Source organism: Candidozyma duobushaemuli, assembly GCF_002926085.2.
Source record: "Candidozyma duobushaemuli strain B09383 chromosome Unknown C_B09383, whole genome shotgun sequence".
In the NCBI taxonomy this organism is placed as follows: Eukaryota; Fungi; Ascomycota; class Pichiomycetes; order Serinales; family Metschnikowiaceae; genus Candidozyma; species Candidozyma duobushaemuli.
This window is the reverse complement of record NW_020289897.1, coordinates 572,285-591,174: the sequence shown is the minus strand read 5'-3', so window position 1 is coordinate 591,174 and position 18,890 is coordinate 572,285. Positions and strand designations below refer to the sequence as shown.

The 18,890-nt window shown below is 46.0% G+C and overlaps 7 protein-coding genes across 7 annotated transcripts; 4 read left to right on the top strand and 3 right to left on the bottom strand. All coding sequences in view use genetic code 12, as the record gives it.

The window, feature by feature from the left end:
• Positions 1–72: 72 nt before the first annotated feature.
• PDC11 (indolepyruvate decarboxylase 1) lies at positions 73–1,761 on the bottom strand (the record flags this gene model as incomplete). Its single annotated transcript, XM_025481630.1, has 1 exon — positions 73–1,761. One exon carries the CDS (start codon positions 1,759–1,761, stop codon positions 73–75), a length of 1,689 nt encoding a protein of 562 aa, XP_025336248.1.
• Positions 1,762–2,944: 1,183 nt separating this feature from the next.
• On the top strand, positions 2,945–3,730 carry CBF1 (Cbf1p; the record flags this gene model as incomplete). The annotated part of the gene is made up of 1 exon (XM_025481629.1): positions 2,945–3,730. The coding sequence occupies one exon, from the start codon at positions 2,945–2,947 to the stop codon at positions 3,728–3,730; it is 786 nt and encodes a 261-aa protein (XP_025336247.1).
• Positions 3,731–3,977: 247 nt separating this feature from the next.
• Positions 3,978–6,488, bottom strand: MNN4 (Mnn4p; the record flags this gene model as incomplete). The annotated part of the gene is made up of 2 exons (XM_025481628.1): positions 3,978–4,145; positions 4,230–6,488. 2 exons carry the CDS (start codon positions 6,486–6,488, stop codon positions 3,978–3,980), a joined length of 2,427 nt encoding a protein of 808 aa, XP_025336246.1.
• A 3,413-nt stretch (positions 6,489–9,901) lies between these two features.
• Positions 9,902–11,608, top strand: XUT1 (Xut1p; the record flags this gene model as incomplete). Its single annotated transcript, XM_025481627.1, has 1 exon — positions 9,902–11,608. One exon carries the CDS (start codon positions 9,902–9,904, stop codon positions 11,606–11,608), a length of 1,707 nt encoding a protein of 568 aa, XP_025336245.1.
• A 460-nt stretch (positions 11,609–12,068) lies between these two features.
• CSO99 (Cso99p) lies at positions 12,069–12,953 on the top strand (the record flags this gene model as incomplete). Its single annotated transcript, XM_025481626.1, has 1 exon — positions 12,069–12,953. The coding sequence occupies one exon, from the start codon at positions 12,069–12,071 to the stop codon at positions 12,951–12,953; it is 885 nt and encodes a 294-aa protein (XP_025336244.1).
• Positions 12,954–13,019: 66 nt separating this feature from the next.
• PRI2 (DNA primase subunit) lies at positions 13,020–14,552 on the bottom strand (the record flags this gene model as incomplete). Its single annotated transcript, XM_025481625.1, has 1 exon — positions 13,020–14,552. One exon carries the CDS (start codon positions 14,550–14,552, stop codon positions 13,020–13,022), a length of 1,533 nt encoding a protein of 510 aa, XP_025336243.1.
• Positions 14,553–15,503: 951 nt separating this feature from the next.
• On the top strand, positions 15,504–18,599 carry CDC68 (chromatin-remodeling protein; the record flags this gene model as incomplete). Its single annotated transcript, XM_025481624.1, has 1 exon — positions 15,504–18,599. The coding sequence occupies one exon, from the start codon at positions 15,504–15,506 to the stop codon at positions 18,597–18,599; it is 3,096 nt and encodes a 1,031-aa protein (XP_025336242.1).
• Positions 18,600–18,890: the final 291 nt, after the last annotated feature.

Below are 18,890 nucleotides of genomic sequence, written 5' to 3'. Positions count from 1 at the left end.
TCCTACAGCAATAACCAAATCCTTACATCGTATACCATTAATCTATAACCTGAATCTTTCGATAATCTTCTTTTAGTTCTCAGAGTTGGTCTTGGAAGAGTACTCTGCCTGCTTCACCAAGTTTTGAGGAGCATCCATTCTTGGCAACATCACCTCGATCATTCTGATCTTAGAGTTCTCGTTGAACTCTGGGTCGGTGAACAAGCCCTCAATCTCACCAACAGTGGTGACACGGTTGGTCTCATAGTTACGAGCCTTGAACAATGGCAAGAGACCCAAGTTGTCCCATGGCTGAATGTCGTTGTAGGTGGCAGTTTCACCGTGGATCAATCTCTCGATAGTGTAACCCTCGTTGTTCAAGACAAACAAGTATGGAGTGGTCTCCCACTTGACCATGGTGGAGATTTCCTGGACAGTCAACTGCAAGGAACCGTCACCAACAAACAAGATGACTCTCTTCTTAGGGTCAATTTCCTGAGCAGCCATCACAGCACCCAAGGTAGCACCAACGGTGAAACCAATAGAACCCCACAAGACCTGCGAGATACCAATGCACTTGTCTGGGAAGTAAGACTGGACAATACCAAAGGCAGAGGTACCGGTCTCAGTGATAACCACATCACCCTCTCTGAACCAAGAAGACAATCTAGACCACAACCATTCCTGGGAAATGGCCTCCTTCTGGCCTGGGGTGGCAATGGCTCTTCTCTGAGGAACTGGAGCAGGCTTGTAGCCAGCAACATGCGATGGGATCTGGGCCAACAACTGGTTAAGAGCCTCCTTCATCTGGACACCTGGGAAAGTGGCCTGTCTGATCTTGGTGTAATCAGAGTGGAACTCCACAATGTTCTTGGTCTTGTAGGAGTAGGAGAAGTGACCGGTGTTGAAGTCGGACAACAAAGCACCAATGGAAAGCACCAAGTCGGCGGACTCAACAGCTTCCTTCACATCTGGCTCAGAAAGAGAGCCAACGTAGACACCACCGAATCTTGGGTGAGACTCGTTCACAGCAGACTTACCCATAGGAGTAACGAACACTGGGAAGTTGGTGGAGTCAACCAAACGAGAAACCTCCTCTCTGCAGCTGTGTCTAGAAGCACAAGCATCGACCAAGATGATTGGGTTCTTGGCCTTGTCGACCAAGTCCAAAACGGTCTCAATGACCTCCTCCTGAGCATCAGGGTCGTTCTTCTTCAACGACAAGTCGATAGGAGTGTCCAACAAAGAAGCTGGAACAGTCAAGTCGACCAAGTTGGCTGGCAAACCAACGTAAACAGGTCTCTGGTGGACCCAAGCCTCTCTGATGCATCTGTCAATTTCACCTGGAGCGGAATTGATGTCAGAGAGGAAAGCAGTGGTCTGAGAAATGTTGTTGGACATTCTGTGGAACACAGTGAAGTCACCGTTACCCAAGGTGTGGTGCAACAACAACTGCTTGGCCTGAGACGAAATGGATGGAACACCAACAACGTGCAACATACCAACGTGCTCAGCGTAAGCACCACCGACACCGTTCAAAGCAGACAATTCACCAACACCGAAAGTGGTAACAAGACAGGCAAGACCCTTGACTCTCGAGTAACCATCAGCAGCGTAGGCGGCGTTCAACTCGTTGGCGTTACCGGCCCATCTCATTCCATCAACTTCATAGACTTTGTCCAAGAGATTCAAGTTGAAGTCACCTGGAAGACCAAAGATGGTCTGGACGGAAAGCTGGTTCAATCTTTCGAAAAGATATCTACCCAATGTAATTTCAGACATGACGATTTAGTGTTTTTTGTAAATGATGATGAGAAAAGAAGGCTGCTACGAAACGGCTGTCTACTTATACTTCTACCCCTCGGAGGAGTTCGGGTGGGTGTAGACGTGGTGGTGTGACGATAGTTTCCGTAGGCGCATAATTTGTTTGGGTTGCAACGCTTCAGGGCGGCGTAGGCGCATGCTCTCTGGCCACTTTGAGAAAATATGCGCTTATGTGTGCCGGTCTTACACCTCCGAGACATCGTAACTGGTTGAACGGACTCCGTGTTTTGACGACGCCGTCACGAACAGTGATTTTGCTAAGGGGCTGGTGGCAAAGTTGAGTAAGCTGTGAAATTCTATGTGAGATCCAGTTTCACCGATCAGGCCATGTTGCAGCGGACCTTAGACATTAAGGCAGCGAAGGGATCTGCATGGCGCCTCAGATGATGCCAAACGATGAAATTCGAGAAGGAGAGATCTAAAATAGGACAGGGGGTAGAAGGCGCCTTGCAGATCATTTCTTTTTCGCTGGCTTGAATCTGGCATTGCATTTGTATTGAATAAAGCTCTTTTACGATTACATTTAGATCAGACATAGTGCTTGACGGATCATTGAGGACCGCCGGGCTTCGAAAACAGGTCACCTAGATGCTTTACTGTGACATTCGTTCTCCCACTTTTGAAAACACTTCAAAAGTTTATGCTATTACACTTGTTAGCTCGAGCTTAACTCATGCACTTAGAGCACTTTGTCTACACCTATAATCGCATAAGAATGACCTCAACGGCTAGCCGAAATCAACAATCTGTTCTATGGAAAACTTACGATAATCAATTTCATGATTTTATTCCGAACCAATTTTAGCCTAGGCTTGCCGATTATTCGTGCTCCGATGTGGGTGCAAATGGGGGTATCTGGGGCGGGTAACCCCCATCACCTGAAATCCATGTGAAGAAAAACTCGTGACAACAACTTCTGTTTCTCAGTCTCAATCACGTTGTGATAATCACGTTCCGATAACACCCCGGTCTGCAAACATAGCGAAAGTTGCAGCCATTTTCAAAAGAACGCCACCAGTCTTAATTCAATTCTGGTCTGTTGCTGAACCATTGGTTCTAAATACATTGCTATCGTTGTTTATCCACTGACTCAGGGTAACCACAACAACCTCCTCACCAGTCGCCTGTCCACGTGAACACCATGGTAAACAAAAGAGAAAGCTCCAACTCTTACGTTGACGGTAACAAAAAAGTGAAGCTTGACAATGGCAAAAAAGAGGACATCGCCATTGACTCTGAATTGTTGGGCGACCAGTCCTCCTACACCAATTCGGGCAATCAAGATCAGAACGATGTGAAGGACGAGGAAGCGGCTGTCGCAGCTGCTGCTTCTTTGGTGTCTGAGGCTGATCCTGCCAATGCTGCAGCCGCTGCTTTGAGCCACCAACAGCAGTCCCATCACCACAATCATCATCACCAGCAGCAGCAACAACAACAGCAACAACAGCAGCTGCATGCCTTGCACCACAGAATGTACGAGAATGCCTATGGCTCTCTGGTGCACGCTGCTGCCAGCCAACAGCATCACAGACCCGACCTGACGATGTTGCAGCCTACCACTTTGCCTCCCGTTAACAACAGCAAGCCTCCTCATGGTTCTGACGAGTGGCACCGTGTCAGACGCGAAAACCACAAGGAAGTCGAGAGAAGAAGAAGAGACTCTATCAATGCTGGTATCAAGGACTTGGCCGCTTTGATTCCTACTCCTGACACTAACAAGGCTCAAATTTTGCAAAGAGCGGTGGAGTTTATCAAGAGGTTGAAGGAAAACGAAAACAACAACATTGAGAAGTGGACTTTGGAGAAGTTATTGACTGAACAAGCAGTCAGTGAATTGAACGCTTCCAATGAGAAGTTGAAGGCTGAGTTGGAGAGAGCCTACCGTGAAATCGACTCCTTGAGAAGACAGCTTGACGAGAAGCAGTAAACTTCTTTAAAATGTATTTGTACCATAGGCAACTTCCTATTCTGTTTTATTAATTTTTATGTGAACTACAAGATTTTCAAGCGTAATTTTAGAAGTGTCATGCAATTGATTTTTGAAGCGTTCTTCTTATGCAATGCGAGTAGCTTCAGCTACCCGATGTTATGATGTAAAATTGTCTGTCGTGTGAGTGGGCGAGTTGCCCTATTCTTGAGCTCACAAGTTATTCTTGCTGATGAATCAAATAACCTCAATTCTTTTCTTCCTCCTTTTGTTCAGAGTTTGGTTCACTTTTGTCATCCGACTTTTCGCCCTTCCCTGAATTAGCATCAGCATTATCTGGCTTCTCCTTATGGATCTCATCATTAGGAGCCTTCTCCGACTTTTCATCTGACTTCTCCTCTAACTTGTCTTCAGGCTTGTCTTCTCATTTGTCTTTTGGTTTCTCGTCGGATTTCTCATCGGACTTTTCTTCAGATTTGTTGGCGGCAGCATTTTCAACTTGGGTGTCCTTATTTTCAGCATCACTAGGCTTGGTTTTGATGTACTTCTCATACAAACCAATATATCTGTCTACCTCATCTTCGAAAGAAGTGTAGTCCAGAAGGAGACGGTACAAGAATGGCTCATATTTGAGTGGCTTGAATTCCTTTCCTTTCTGGATGAGAGGCTCGGTTGTTTTTCCAAAAAGTAACCTCATGATTTCGTTTTCATGGAAGGAAGTCATATCTCTCAGCGCCGCATACGCCATGAGGATCTCATCGTTGAGTAGAAGGTCCATGAGATCAGACTCACCAAGTTCGAGAAGGGTCGTCACCTCCCTGGAACTCAAGTCTCCATTAATATCAGGCTTGGTGAGACCCACCAGCTTCTCAGATGACTTTGCACCGTAATAGGTGTCCCACAGCTCTCTGGCTCTCAAGAAGTAACGCAAGTCGTCTTGATGAAGCCAAAGCCTGAGCTGCGGCATAAAGAGACGATGACTGAAAAACTTCTCTAGAAGGCCCTTCTTGTTGTATTCCGCAGTAAGAATTTCCGAATAACGCTTTGGGATGTATGCGACTTTGCCCTCAACGTATGACTTGATTAATGGCGAGAGCTCAGAAAGGCTCAGGAAATGCTTGTTACGACAGTTGTACAACTGAAGCTGATCGTTAATGTTGTATCTGTTTGACCCAGAGCTCACTTCATCCGGCAAGCCATCAGTGTATCTCTTTGGCGTAACGTCTTCACTTACTGCCAATGCAGTGATATCAATGTAGAGACCTGAGTCAATATCGATGAATCTGGCATCAATATTATTTTTACCGTTGCTGTGACCACGAACAGTGATGGAAGAGGTCACGTCAATAAAGTAACGACCAAAGCCATCCTTACCGTCTTCGACAACAAGCGACTGGTTGAAGTAGAGACCTAACTTGTGAAGACTCAGAAGAGGAACCTGCACATCAATGTCGTTGTCCCATGGAAATCCAATACCATTCCAGTACCAGGATAAAAGTGAGCCATGGGCCATCCATGTGGTGATACCTTGTTTACGACAGAAAGACAACCATGTACGGACCATTCTGTGCAAAGTAAGTTCCTGTTCTTCTGTGTTGATTTTCACACCGCCGAAGAATCTCCAATCATAGTGATCACCAATCACGGTGTTGAAGATTCTGGCCTCCAGGAAGTATTTGGGAGGATTATTCTGACTGGCAACGGAAAACTTAACCGAGTCGAGATAGTCTTTTTCCATTTTTGTGAGGGGAGAGGCCACGTTCTTCTCTTGAAGTTCTTTGATGATTGAAAATGGAGCCAGAACAAAATCCTTGTGCTCCAACTTGACCTGGTAGTCACTGATAACGCGATCAGTGAAACTAGGGACCTTCTTGTTCAAGAGCTTGAATTGCTCCACAGTGTTGATGTAGTTCTTACCCAGCAGAGCAATGTAGTGCTCAGGAATACCGTTGTGCAAAAGTTTCAGCTTCACACCTGTGGAGATGTTGTACGAGCCGTCGTCGGTCATAAAGATGATGCTGGCAGGGGGAGGAGCGTGTGTGTACATGTACGATCTTCCAGCCAACATTGCCATTTCAGGGGTCATTCTGCCTGGGTAAGACTTGACGTTGAAGCCCATTCTGAGATGATTGCCATCTCTGTGGTCGAAATTTAACTCGTCGTCCATGACACAGTATTCCTTAGGATCCAAAGCTTCGTGTTTGTTCACTTTGCCGTGCTTCTCTGCCTCGTTAGCCTCGGTTTCTCTTTGGTCAAGAAACTCACACGGCGTCTTCTCCTTGGCGAAGATGTACTCGTCAAGCACGGACATGTCCATCCAGTCAGCCCAATGGAAAGGCACTTTGACCCCCTTGGGCAGCTTGCCGGCTTGCATGTGGAGGTAGTAATAGTAACAGGCCAAAGTGAAGCGAGGATCGAACGGCTGGACGTCAGACCGGCTGGCGTCGTCCTCGTAGAAGTATGGTGGCATCTCTAGATCGGTCTGCTCTTTGGTGAGGGTGGTGTCGATCTTCCAAAAAGTATGCTCCAAGTCGTTATTCTGCCGATGGCGTACGAGCTTGGACACTTTTTTGTTGAAGTCCAGGTACATGTCGTTTTCCATGTTGGAGCTTTTCCATAGCGAAAGCGAGAGCAGATCCAAGTAGTTTGTTTCGGCGATAGACGGTATCAGCGCCAGGGTGAGCCAGAGGGACACCACGATCAAAAGACCGAGGACCACGGCGGCCTGAAGGGATTTTTTTCTGATGCTGACGAACATACGTCCGGAAAAGAGTGGGTGGTTGGTTTGAATTGTGAGATTGGGGGCTAAATTTGATAAGCCGCAGAGGTAGGCAAAAAAAGCAGCAAGGCGGTACTCCTCAGCTACGACCTCCGTACACGAAGATGGACCGGGCAACCTTTGGTTCACTTTTATTTTACAACGCTACAGTTTCCACGAAACTTCCCAAAAGTGCCTGATTGACGAGATAGTGTCATTTCGTGATGTCTTATGATCAAACACCACATTAGGGAAGCAGTCCAGTGATGGTGCGATGCTGCGAGGATAGCTGCGAATGCTTGGCCTCCCGAGATGTAGGCCGAAGCAGATCTCAGTATTTGCTTTTTTACATAGTATAGAAATCTGAAACCGGCGGCTGGAATCTTCCGACGGTGAAATCCAACCACTACTTATGTCACACGAGCCCAACAAGCCAGTGCAGACTTAGCCGCTGTGAACCATCTTGCGTGGCATTCAGCCGATTCAAGAAAAGATCCACGGGCCCTGAGTAAAATTTAAAACTAACAGAGTCTGGTCATTTCTTGAAGAAAGTGTGCCCTGAAACCACCACAACGGTTTACTGACAGGCTGTGTTTTCTTGTCATTGTGATTTTCCGTCCGGCATTGGTTGCGACAAAGGCGGTGCTACCAAGGTCAAAGTCCAGGATGTGCACCAAGCCGAGCTTCCCCACCCGAAAAAGTATAATTACACCGCAAGGCACGTCGCTTCAGAGAGGCTCTTTTTGAATTGAAACTCCAATTCATTCAATTTTTTACCTGGATCATGTACGAATGGCGAGTTTTTCACATTCGTGAACCGGACGGGGCAGGGATCCGCGCTGCTGGTTAGTACCACTGACTGTGCCTGCAGGGTTCTGGAAACACGACGTCAGCCGCGGCCAGCCCTACCACTCCAATACATTGTCCATAGACATTAGGCTTTTCGGTTCTTGATGTAGATTTTGTATTGATGTGTCTTTCAACGCGAGGACCTCTTGAAGAGGAGCCACGTGACCAGAACCAAGGCACCACCTGCGTCCTCGGTTCTGAGCCTTGGCCAAACCAGGCGTAAAGTGGCCAAAAAGCTTCAGGCACAGTGCATTTTTGAGTTTCAACGTTAAAGGAGAGGTTATTTATAGAAAAGTGTTCACGTCTCGTTGTTGCATCGGCTACGCTGGTGAGGCTGTAACTGGTGAAAACGCTCGTTTGCAGCCACTCTGACACGTCAAATCGAGCAAAGATGCAGCGGTGATGCGTGAATATGTCACTCAGGGCTGTGTCTCGGCAGCACAGACATAGTCCGTCAAGATTTAAATCACTGCCCTTGGTGGCTATGCAACCCCCTCAAGGAGGCTTTCACCGCAGTCGGTAATAGGGCGGCCAGGTACGGTGGAGTTCCGTAGTGATTTTTCAACAACGGGCTTGATTTGGTATTTGCGTAAACTTGACAATTTTTAGTGTGGATAGGCAGGTTGTTCAAGGCCAGCCAGCATACGTGAAATTTTCAAAAATTGCGGTCTTCCAGAATCCTTCATTTCACCACGCCCAGCCAGTCTCCAGAAAACTGTGCATGGCAACGCCCATAGAAGATGTATGGGCTACCATGGCTGCGGTTCGATTGGCCCAGTAGGTCCAGCTTGCTCCGGTAGCGTGCCACGTATTCACCACATCAATCCACGAGATCACTGCAAGAAACAACCCCTGAACACGCATGCGTCTTCGCTGGACCAGGTCAATTTCAACTGCTTTCGAGTAGACGGTGAACATTAGGAAAAATAGCGAGTACCAGGGGTGCACTTCTGGTGCTGCTTGTCTGGACCATCCCAGACATCAAACGATTTAGCCACAGAGAGCGAAAGCGTTAGTGCTACTAGGATGTAGGCAGGCAAGGACAACTTTGTTTTTGATTCTTGCATTGGAAATTATCGGCACCAGCTCTGCTCAACGGTATATGTTGGCAGTTATATGTCAAGGACGGTTGCGAAACCCCCATTGTCGAAGGATCCACGCCCGCCCCCTTGGCCTTGACAGGCGCTTCAGCCACTCGTTGGGGTAATAAGCATGGGGTATTATTTGGTGAATGACAGTAGTGGGGCGGCCACCATAGCCCAATGTATGTCGGGTTTCGCAATCAAGGAACCCCCGTGTGACTGGCTGTGCCCCTAACGGCTAAACCCTTTTTTTAGATGAGGCCAGGCTTTTTTAACGTTTGTTTTGCTAGCAGATCCCTGCGTTGCGGAATTGTTCTTTCGGAGACAACAAGGAGCGTTGGCGTTGGTGATGTATCCATGCATTTGCTTGGCGAGATCATGCTGATGCGGTGGTTCTAGGGGCGCTGGAAGTGGAATTTTTTGATGGATTCGTATAATTTGGGTTGAAATTGAGGCATTGGCATCTGTTGAATGGTCAACGAGGGCATAAAGCAGTGTGATACTTCTAACCAGCATGCTGATGAGATGAGCATTTCAACCTAGCGTGATACGCTCTTGATCAAACCACGATTCGGATATGGAAACTAAAAAAAGCTAGATAGTCTCACCCATCAATTAAGTGCTGCTGCGAGTATTAAATTTGATGTGGTGATCACCATCTCTTTGGGTCCTGTTACCGCCTTTGCGACATTGACCTCCAGTGGATTGCTGAAGGGACGAAAAGTAGCTAAATCTCCAATTGATGATGGTGCTGACGCTACAAAATGTCGTATTCCAAGCAATAACCGTCTGCTGGTTGCAGTGGGTCGTCTGACTGAAAACTATAACTTTCATGACTTCTGAAAGATCCATGCTAAAACTGCAATCCCCACATCCTCATAACCACAGAGAGTCTCCAAGATTCTGAATGTGATGCCCTCCTAAGTATACCGGGAGATAGTCGAAGCTACCATCACAAGGTTCCGCCCAGATTGCTCAATGAAATAAGACACATGCGCTTATCGCCCACATGCTCTTAATCTGTCGTCTCAAAGACCACGAAAGCTAGCTCATACAGCTGTCTTATCATCGCGGAGATCCCCGAGCTGTTTAAAAACTCATAATCACAGCGCTTATCTTATCAGTTTTCGCAGCCAATGACAGTGCGATTCAGCAGCCATCAAGAACGTGCAAAAACGGACCGAATTGTGAAATCGACCCAAAAAACGCCCGCAAACTCTTGTAGATCCCCTATATCAACGTATATTCAAAAAGAGCTTTATTTTGATCTCTTAGATGCCTGAAATCAATGCATGTTGCACGGCGTTCGTCTCGCTAAGGCTTGATAACAAATGCGCCGAGCAACAAATTACTCACTATGCTGGAACATCGCCCTGAACTGCATCAGTTTTGCACCTTTCACGTAATCCGTCTATATGCTTATCTTTTTCTGTACATTTAAATCACACAATCCCCAGTTTTTTGCACATCTCATTATTCAGTATGGATAAGCTCAGAACCGTTGGAAGGAAAGTATATCGCAAGATATCGACCAAGGATGGTTTCCTTGGTGACTACGATTATGCTTATCTTTTCGTTCCTGACCTACCGTTCACCAAGAGGGAGCCCAAGACACAGCCGTTTTTCGGCCTCAATTCAGAAATGCCCTTGTTCCTTGGGTTTCTTCTAGGACTCCAGCATTCTTTGGCCATGTTAGCTGGTGTGGTTACTCCCCCACTCATCATCTCCACAACGGCGAATCTTTCGCCATCATACTCTGAGTACTTGGTTTCCGCATCGTTGATCACCTCAGGGATCTTATCCATAATACAGATTACCCGTTTGCGTCTATGGAAGACCAACTACTTTGTTGGCACTGGTTTGCTCTCAGTGGTTGGTACTTCCTTCTCCACAATCACCATCGTGACAAAATCGATCCCCATGATGTATGACAGTGGCATTTGCGAGACCATTGACGGTGTCAAACAGCCTTGCATTGCAGGTTATGGCCATTTGTTAGCCACTGGTTCCATCTGTGGTCTTCTCAGTGTGCTTTTATCTTTCACGCCGTCCAAGGTGTTGAACAAGATCTTCCCTCCTATAGTCACCGGACCTGTGGTCCTTTTGATCGGAGTTCATCTCATTGAGTCCGGATTCCAGGACTGGGCAGGTGGATCCTCTTGTGTTGGTGATGTGTGTGGAAAAAAAGAATTGCCTTGGGGCTCAGCTGAGTTTATTGGCCTCGGATTTTTGGTTTACGTCACAATTGTCATTTCAGAAAAATTTGGATCCCCAATCATGAAATCGTGCGCCGTTATCGTGGGCTTGTTGGTCGGCTGTATTGTCGCTGCTGCCTGTGGCTACTTTTCTCATAGCGACATCGATGCTGCTCCAGCTGCCACTTTCTTGTGGGTCCATACTTTTCCCTTGAAGCTTTACGGACCAATTGTTCTTCCGTTTTTGGCGGTGTATATCGTCTGTGTCATGGAGGCTATTGGTGATATCACCGCTACTTGCGATGTTTCTAGATTAGACGTTGAGGGTGAAGTTTTTGATTCGAGAATCCAAGGTGGTGTTCTTGCGGACGGCCTCAATGGTATTCTTGCTGGCCTCATGACGGTTACCCCAATGTCTGTTTTTGCCCAGAATAATGGTGTCATTTCAATTACGAAGTGCGCCAACAGAACAGTCGGATACTGGGCCGTGTTTTTCCTTTTGATTATGGGGATTTTCAGCAAATTTGCTGCCGCCATTGTGTCCATTCCCAAAGCTGTTTTGGGCGGTATGACGTCGTTCCTCTTCACGTCTGTCGCCGTGAGCGGAATGAAAATCATCTGCTCTTCCGAGTTCACCAGAAGAGACAGATTTCTTCTTACAGCCTCGTTGCTTCCGGGCTTTGGAGCCACGCTCGTTCCTGACTGGTTCAGCTACGTGTTTACCTATCTGGGAGACAACTCCGGATTACAAGGTTTGCTCGATGCCATCGTGTTGCTTATGGAAACCGGTTTTGCATTGACTGGTGTGATTGGCGTGATCCTCAACCTCATTTTACCGCAAATGTCCGATGATGTAGAGGAACTCAATGAGGTTGTTTTGGAAACTGTGGGGTCGGCAGACCAACACGCATTGGAGGCTTACAGGTCCAAGGAAACCGCAATTTACGAGCTGCACGGTATCGACGAATCAAGCTCAAACAAAGAACGTGCCTAGACGGCCAAATGTATAATAGCATCGACCAATCAGCCAATCAAGCATCTTTCAATATCACATTCATGTTCCCCGGATTAGTGGCATGCAGGCTCTGTCAAAGTGGCTCTGGTTTCCGAGCAGGCTGCAGAAACTCCGAGGATGAGGAGGAAGTAATGATTTTATTAATTTGAAATATTCTTTCAAAATGCTGTAGACTAAAAAACTGTCACCGCTGCCACCTGCCTGATTTGGCCATATCCTCGGCTGCGTTTTTTTTTTTTGACTCCGGTCCGAGCGAAAAGTAGGCACCAGATTTCACCACATTGTGCGCACAGACCTCGGTTATCTATTCTTCATATAACTCTCAATGCGCTAACGATACTAGAGCATCTCAGCCAAGTTTTCACTCACTTCTTTTTTCTATATCTAGTTCGCTTTTGGCTGCTTTTTTCGACTAGACCTTTATTTTTTACTGTTCATCATGGAGATGCATGTGGCTCAAACCTTCACCAAGACGAAAAGTCCGCTTCCGTTATCGTTGTTGTTGCGTCTCAACGGATTGCTCAAAAAGTCCGTTTTTTCCAGAAAGTTTTACCAGGAGATCAACGACAAAGTCTTGAGCAAGTCCTCGTCTGTCGATGCGAACTTGTACTTCATCTGCTACTTCACCTTGTTGTTGAGCGCCATCTTAAACAACAAGCCCAAGATTGTCAAGTTCATCAATCAACAAAAAATCAATGTCATCAAGTTGATAAACCGCAACTTCAACACATCTTTCAGCACCGACGAAGCCATCAAGGAGAAGGTGAGTGCCTCCGTTGACTCCAAAACATACCAACTGAAACTTGCCGTTCATTTGAAGGCTATCTCGTCCTACATTGCTGATGTGAGAATCTTCAACCGTCTCACAGAGTCCATCAAGTACATGCCATGGATCATTGATGAGTTTGCTTCTATGACCAACCCTGCATCCGCAGTTCCTAAGTTTGACCGCATCATCAACTTCCTTCAATCCATCAACTGTCTTGTCTTGGAGCTTTTCGAGCATGCTGGATGGTTGACTGACCACAACTGGGTAGGAACAAGTGACAACGACGGCTGGTCCATGTTCACCTATGTCTGGTGTTCGAGAGTGTGGGGTGCTTACTTGGTGATTGAAGTTTTGGAACTTTTGAGAAGAACACCTTTTGCCAAGTGGGACAAGAACTGGCGCTTGGCCGTGTTCAAACAGGCTATTCAGCTTCCATTGGTCGTCCACTGGTCGCTTTATGAAGGCTGCTTGACTCCATTCTGGGTTGGTGTTTGTGGCAGTGGTGCCTCCTGGTGGGGCTTTAGAGATATGTGGAGCTCGATTGATTTGAGCTAGTCTCATGACAGCGAGGTTTGTCACATACAATTATTTATTCTTCTTCCAATACAAATTTATGATACATTACTTAGCCACGCCCACTGCCTTCGCATCGTTTCTCTCCAATTGTCTCGACCTGTCAAAGTACAAGTTGGGGTGGTTGATGTGAAGGTTCTCGTTCTTCCCTTGTAATTGCTGCTTGTGTGTGATCTCGAAGACACGAGTACAAGCAACAGTGTAGTCGTTCTTGTTGACGTCTTCGACAATGCCATTAATATCATGCTGATCTTGAATACCCATCTGACCCAATGTGTCCACCAACAGTTCAAGAGGCAAGTCCCTGTAAGGACAGCCATGGTACTCACCCTTCTGAGGCTTGGGCTTCAGTAGAATGGTAGCACAGTCCCAGGGCTTGTAGTTGATTCGGCCACCTTCCAAACCATATGTGTGTCTGACATTATACTTATATTCCTTGTTGAAAGTGTCCATGTTCATTTTGGAAGACTTGGTGAATTGGAAGGACCAGAACTTCATCGCTTCGTCCACATTGAGGCCAATGCCCTTAAGGAACAAACCAAGCTGTTGTCTTCCGTTGTACTTCAAGTGGGAATTTGTAACCAATGACTTCTGGAGATGGGAAGCACAAAGTGGGAAGTGCTTGGAAATTTGTGGAGTTGTCACTGATGAGGCGGTGATGTCAGATGCTTTTTCTGGGTCTCCAAAACTATCGTACTGAATGCTAGCAAAGTTACGAGACAAGTTATTGAGAAGAGGCAACAAGCGGTCGTCTTCTTCAAGTCTAGGAATTGCTTGGAAAGTCCGGAGGAGGGCCTGACTCAACAGCTCGGAGAAAACCACAGAAAGCAAGTTCACCTGCAAAGTAGAAGGGATATACGCGTATCCACGGCGAAGGAACACTTGCCTCAGTGACACTAAGTTGGGAACCTTTTCAAAAGGCAACTTTATGAAGCTCTCCTTATGACGAATATGTTGTCTAAGCTGCTCGGAGGTCAAGGAGAAGTTGGCGTCGCCAGAATTCTCAATGCTCAAGATGGTACGGATAACGGGCCCCGAAGCAGCGACTAATGAATCCATGATTTCAATCTTCTCCTCGTTCGAAATGTATTCCCACATCAATTTGTCGCTATACAATTTGGCGAACTCCAATTGCTCCTTTGGCTGAAGCATGTTGTAACGTATCTTAAATAACGTGGTTTCGTTCTTCAAGAACTTTTTTCTAAGCTCTTCTGTACGGCAGAAGACGAGACGCAACGTGTAGTGGGAGTAGTAGTCCTTCTTTCTTTCTGCAATGATCTGGGCATCTGAGCCAGAAGAAGGAGACGGGTTCAAAGGCAAAAACTTGAGTAAAAGCGGCTTCACGACCGTCTCAATATCTTTAAGCGGCTTGGATCTCGCTAAGCATGACTCGATTTCAATCAAGATCTTCAATCTGTCGATAGCCCAACTCTCAAACTCCTCCAAGGTGATCTCCTCAAGAGGAGGTAAGTCATAGAAGGATAACCTAGACGGGTAAACAGCTTTCGAAGACTCAGCAAATGAAGAAACTTCCTCGAAGTTCCTCCTTCCTGCTGTCCTTCTTTTGGTCTGTCTAAACATGAATTCGATGTAGTTGACGTGAAGAAAGAAGATACGCTTTGTTTAGATACGCGGGTGCGAAAATATGGGGCGCGTGGTTGCAAAATGCAGATGTGCTTGTGGTGCCATCACGAAGGTTCATGGAAGTATAATATAGCAAATCACGGTATCCTTCTTGAGACGACTCAAAAAAAGATCTAGACCATTGTGTAGTAGAATCTTGAAGATAGCAGTCATCTGTTGTATACTGAACACCCATCCACTCATCTTTGTGGTGAGCTATCTAATCGCGTTCACTACTAAGAATGGTAAGTGGTAAATTGAATAACAGTAGTATCCATGTTCTCGAAACTATTCTTTTAATGAAGCAGAATACAATATCCTAAATCCTTGCTGTACCAAGGGCTTGATCTGACTTTCATCATTGCACTATCTATCGACTATAGATACTTTTTCTGACCAAGACTGAACTATCGAATATAGTTCAGCAAGAAACAAAATTCTTATTATTTGTTATTTCTCAGGGAGAATAACTCTTCACATTATCTTGCTTAGGTTCGATTGTTAGGATATCCCTATGCCAGCTATTTTTGCAGCCATTGCGGCAACCCACTTAAGGCACTCGAAAAATTGTTAAACAGCCGAAACCCTCCAGTCTGTTCTTTGCTTGAACGCCGAGTTAAAAAGTGGATTTCATGTCCTCTGTATTTTACCAGCGGTTGGATACTTCCCTTCTGCTATCTGAAATGTCAAACCCCTGAATCCACCTGGACATCCAAGGAAGACTAGTCGGTATTTGAAAACAATGTCACATCAAAGCCTGATTAGTTTTCTCTAAAAATAATACATCTTCCTTCGATTTCGTTGATATTGGCGTATCTGATTCTGGTGGCCACACCCGTGCATCTGCCAGACGTGTCGGTGCAACCAGAAAAAAACTAGCTAACCTAAAACCACCTTCAACTACCGACAATGTCAGAAGTGTCAATCGACGCCACCGCCTTCCACAAAAGGTTGTCGATTCTCCAGACAAAATTGGCCTCTGAGGAGTTCAACTCAATCTCCTCCCTTCTATTCTTGGTGGGTGCCCGAGACGATGAGTCCACCTATAAGAAATCCACCATTCTTCAACTTTGGCTTTTGGGATATGAGTTTGCTCACACCGCCATCTTTATCACCCAGGATAAGTGCGTGATTCTTACTTCAGAAGGTAAGGCGAAACACTTGGGACACTTGAAAACGAAGCCAACTCCGAACTCCAGCGATGTGGAGATCTGGACCAGAACCAAGGACCAGGAGCACAATCGCAAGTTGTTCACCGATTTGGTGGCAAAACTCAAGGAATCACAGACTGACGACAAAAAGATCGGAACAATTGTGAAAGATCAATTCAAGGGTAAGTTCATCGATGAATGGAATGATGTCCTGAAGTCGGAGAACTTCGAGTTTACTGATGCAGCACTTTTGGTGTCTAAGAGTGTTGAAGTCAAAGATTCGGATGAACTCAACTCAACGAAGTTGGCGTCGAAGGCATCCGTTGTCATGATGGACTCGTTCACCAACGACATGATGGTGATTGTCGACGAAGATGTCAAGACCACCAATGTGGATATCTCGGATAAGCTCGACAGAAAGATCGACAGCTCCAAGTGGTACACAAAACTGGCTTTGGGAAAGAAGTTATTGCACAATGACAAGGACTTTGACCCGGAGCAAATCGACTGGTGCTACTCTCCTATTGTCCAAAGTGGTGGCGACTACGACTTGAAACCTAGTGCTTTGTCTTCCGAAAAGAGATTTGTTGGTGACGGTGTGATCATTGCTTCCGTGGGTTTGAGATATAAGAACTACTGCTCCAACATCGGCAGAACGTATTTGATTGACCCATCTGCTGAGGTCTCCGACAACTATGATTTCTTGTTAGAATTGCAGGAGCATATTACTAGTGAATTATTGAAGAGTGGTGCCTCAGCCAAGGACATCTTTGCTGGCGTCGTCAAGTTCGTTGAATCTAAAAAACCAGACTTGGCCTCTCACCTTACCAAGAACGCCGGTTGGTTGACTGGTCTTGAGTTTAGAGACTCAACCTTGGTGTTGAACGCCAAGAACGAAAGAAAATTGGTGGATGGTCAAGTGTTTTCATTGACAGTGGGATTCTCCAACTTAGTCGACTCTAAGGCTACTAACCCTAAATTGAAGAACTACTCGTTGCTTCTCACTGATACCGTGAGAGTTGGTGATGGCCAGTCTTTCATCTTGACCAACTATCAAAAGGCTAGAAAGGAAATTACTTTCAACTTGAAGGATGAGGACGAAAAGCCTGCGGTGAAGAAGGAAAACGGTGCCAAGAAGATCAAATCTGAGAAGGACCAGAGCATCGAGAAGAATCTCGCAGTGAATGAAAACCAATCAAGAGTTCTCAAGAATAAGTTACGTCATGAGTCTGCTGCAGCTGACGACACGAACGCTGAAAAGATTCGTCAAGAAGCTCAAAGAAAATTGCACGAAAAGAGACAACAGGAAGGTCTCGCAAGGTTTTCTCAAGCTGATGCTAATGACAATGCTGAGTTGAAGCCAGTGTTTAAGAAGTATGAGTCTTACGTCAGGGAGTCTCAAATTCCAAGCAGTGTCAGAGACTTGAAGATTCACATTGACTACAAGAACCACACAATCATTCTTCCAATCAATGGTAGACCTGTACCATTCCATATAAATGCCTTCAAGAATGGATCGCAAAATGAAGAAGGTGATCACACATATTTAAGATTGAATTTCAATTCCCCTGGTGCGGGTGGTAACATGAGCAAGAGGGCCGAGTTGCCTTACGAGGACTCCCCTGACCACCAATTTGTCAGATCCATCACTTTCAGATCTCGTGACCGTCAGCGTATTGTTGATGTGTATAAGGCGATCCAGGACTTGAAGAAGGACAGTGTCAAGAGAGAAGCTGAAAAGAAGCAGCTTGCTGACGTTGTGACTCAGGGCAATTTGATTGAGCTCAAGGGCTCGAGAATGAAGAAGTTGGAGCAAGTCTTTGTGAGACCAACGCCTGACACGAAAAAAATTGGTGGTGTTTTGCAGATCCACGAAAACGGTTTGAGATACCATTCTTCCGCGAGAAGCGATCACAGGATCGATGTCTTGTTTTCTAATGTCAAACACTTGTTCTTCCAGCCATGCAAGGATGAGTTAATTGTCATCATCCATTGTCATTTGAAGAACCCAATAATGGTGGGAAAGAGAAAGACCCTCGATATCCAGTTCTACCGTGAAGCCAGTGATATGGCTTTCGACGAAACCGGAGGACGTAAGAGAAAGTATAGATATGGTGATGAGGACGAGTTGCAACAAGAGCAGGAGGAGAGAAAGAGAAAGGCTCTCTTGGATAAGGAATTCAAAAATTTTGCTGAAATGATCAGCGATGCTTCCAATGGTATGCTTGACTTGGATATCCCATTCAGGGAATTGGGATTCTCCGGTGTGCCTTTCAGATCATCAGTGTTCTGTATGCCTACGAGAGATTGTTTGGTATCCTTAATTGATCCACCATACCTCGTTGTCACTTTGGAAGAGATTGAAATTGCCCACTTGGAGCGTGTGCAGTTTGGTTTGAAGAACTTCGATTTGGTATTCGTTTTCAAGGATTTCAGCAAGCCCGTGGTGCATATCAACACTATTCCAATGGAAGTGTTAGAAGATGTCAAGCATTGGTTGACCGACGTTGACATTCCATACAGTGAGGGACAAATGAACTTGAACTGGGGTGCCATCATGAAGCAGGTCTTGTCGGACCCTTACAGTTTCTTCTCTGACGGAGGCTGGCGTATCTTGACCGGTGATGGTGAGAGTGAAGACGAAGACTCTGAGGAAGAGGAATCAGAGTTTGAAGCTAGTGACGAAGATCCATCTGACGAGGAAGTTGACAGTGACGATGGAAGCGAGGACGCATACTCGTCTGATGGGTCTGGAAGCGCCAGTGGAGAGGAAGAAGAGGAAAGTGAAGGCGAAGACTGGGATGAGTTGGAGAGGAAGGCTGCCAGAGACGATAACAGACGCGGCAGGGAATAATTGATGCGGTAATGTACCATAATAAAGCTAACTATTGAGAGCGTTGTCAAGAAGGAGGCATAAAAATCCCTGGACCGTAGTAAGCGAACGTATCTCTGAATATCAACATCCATGAACAAAAAATATCAATTCAATGAGACCTCGAATGAGTGAATTCACGTATAACACGCGAAGCCTTTTTTCAAACTCTAAAATTGCATTTGCACTATATCCAACATTCCCTTCTTATTAGCTGCGCATATAGGCGTTTCGCAGCCAGATTGGGGGGTTCCCTTAAAAATTGCCCAAATT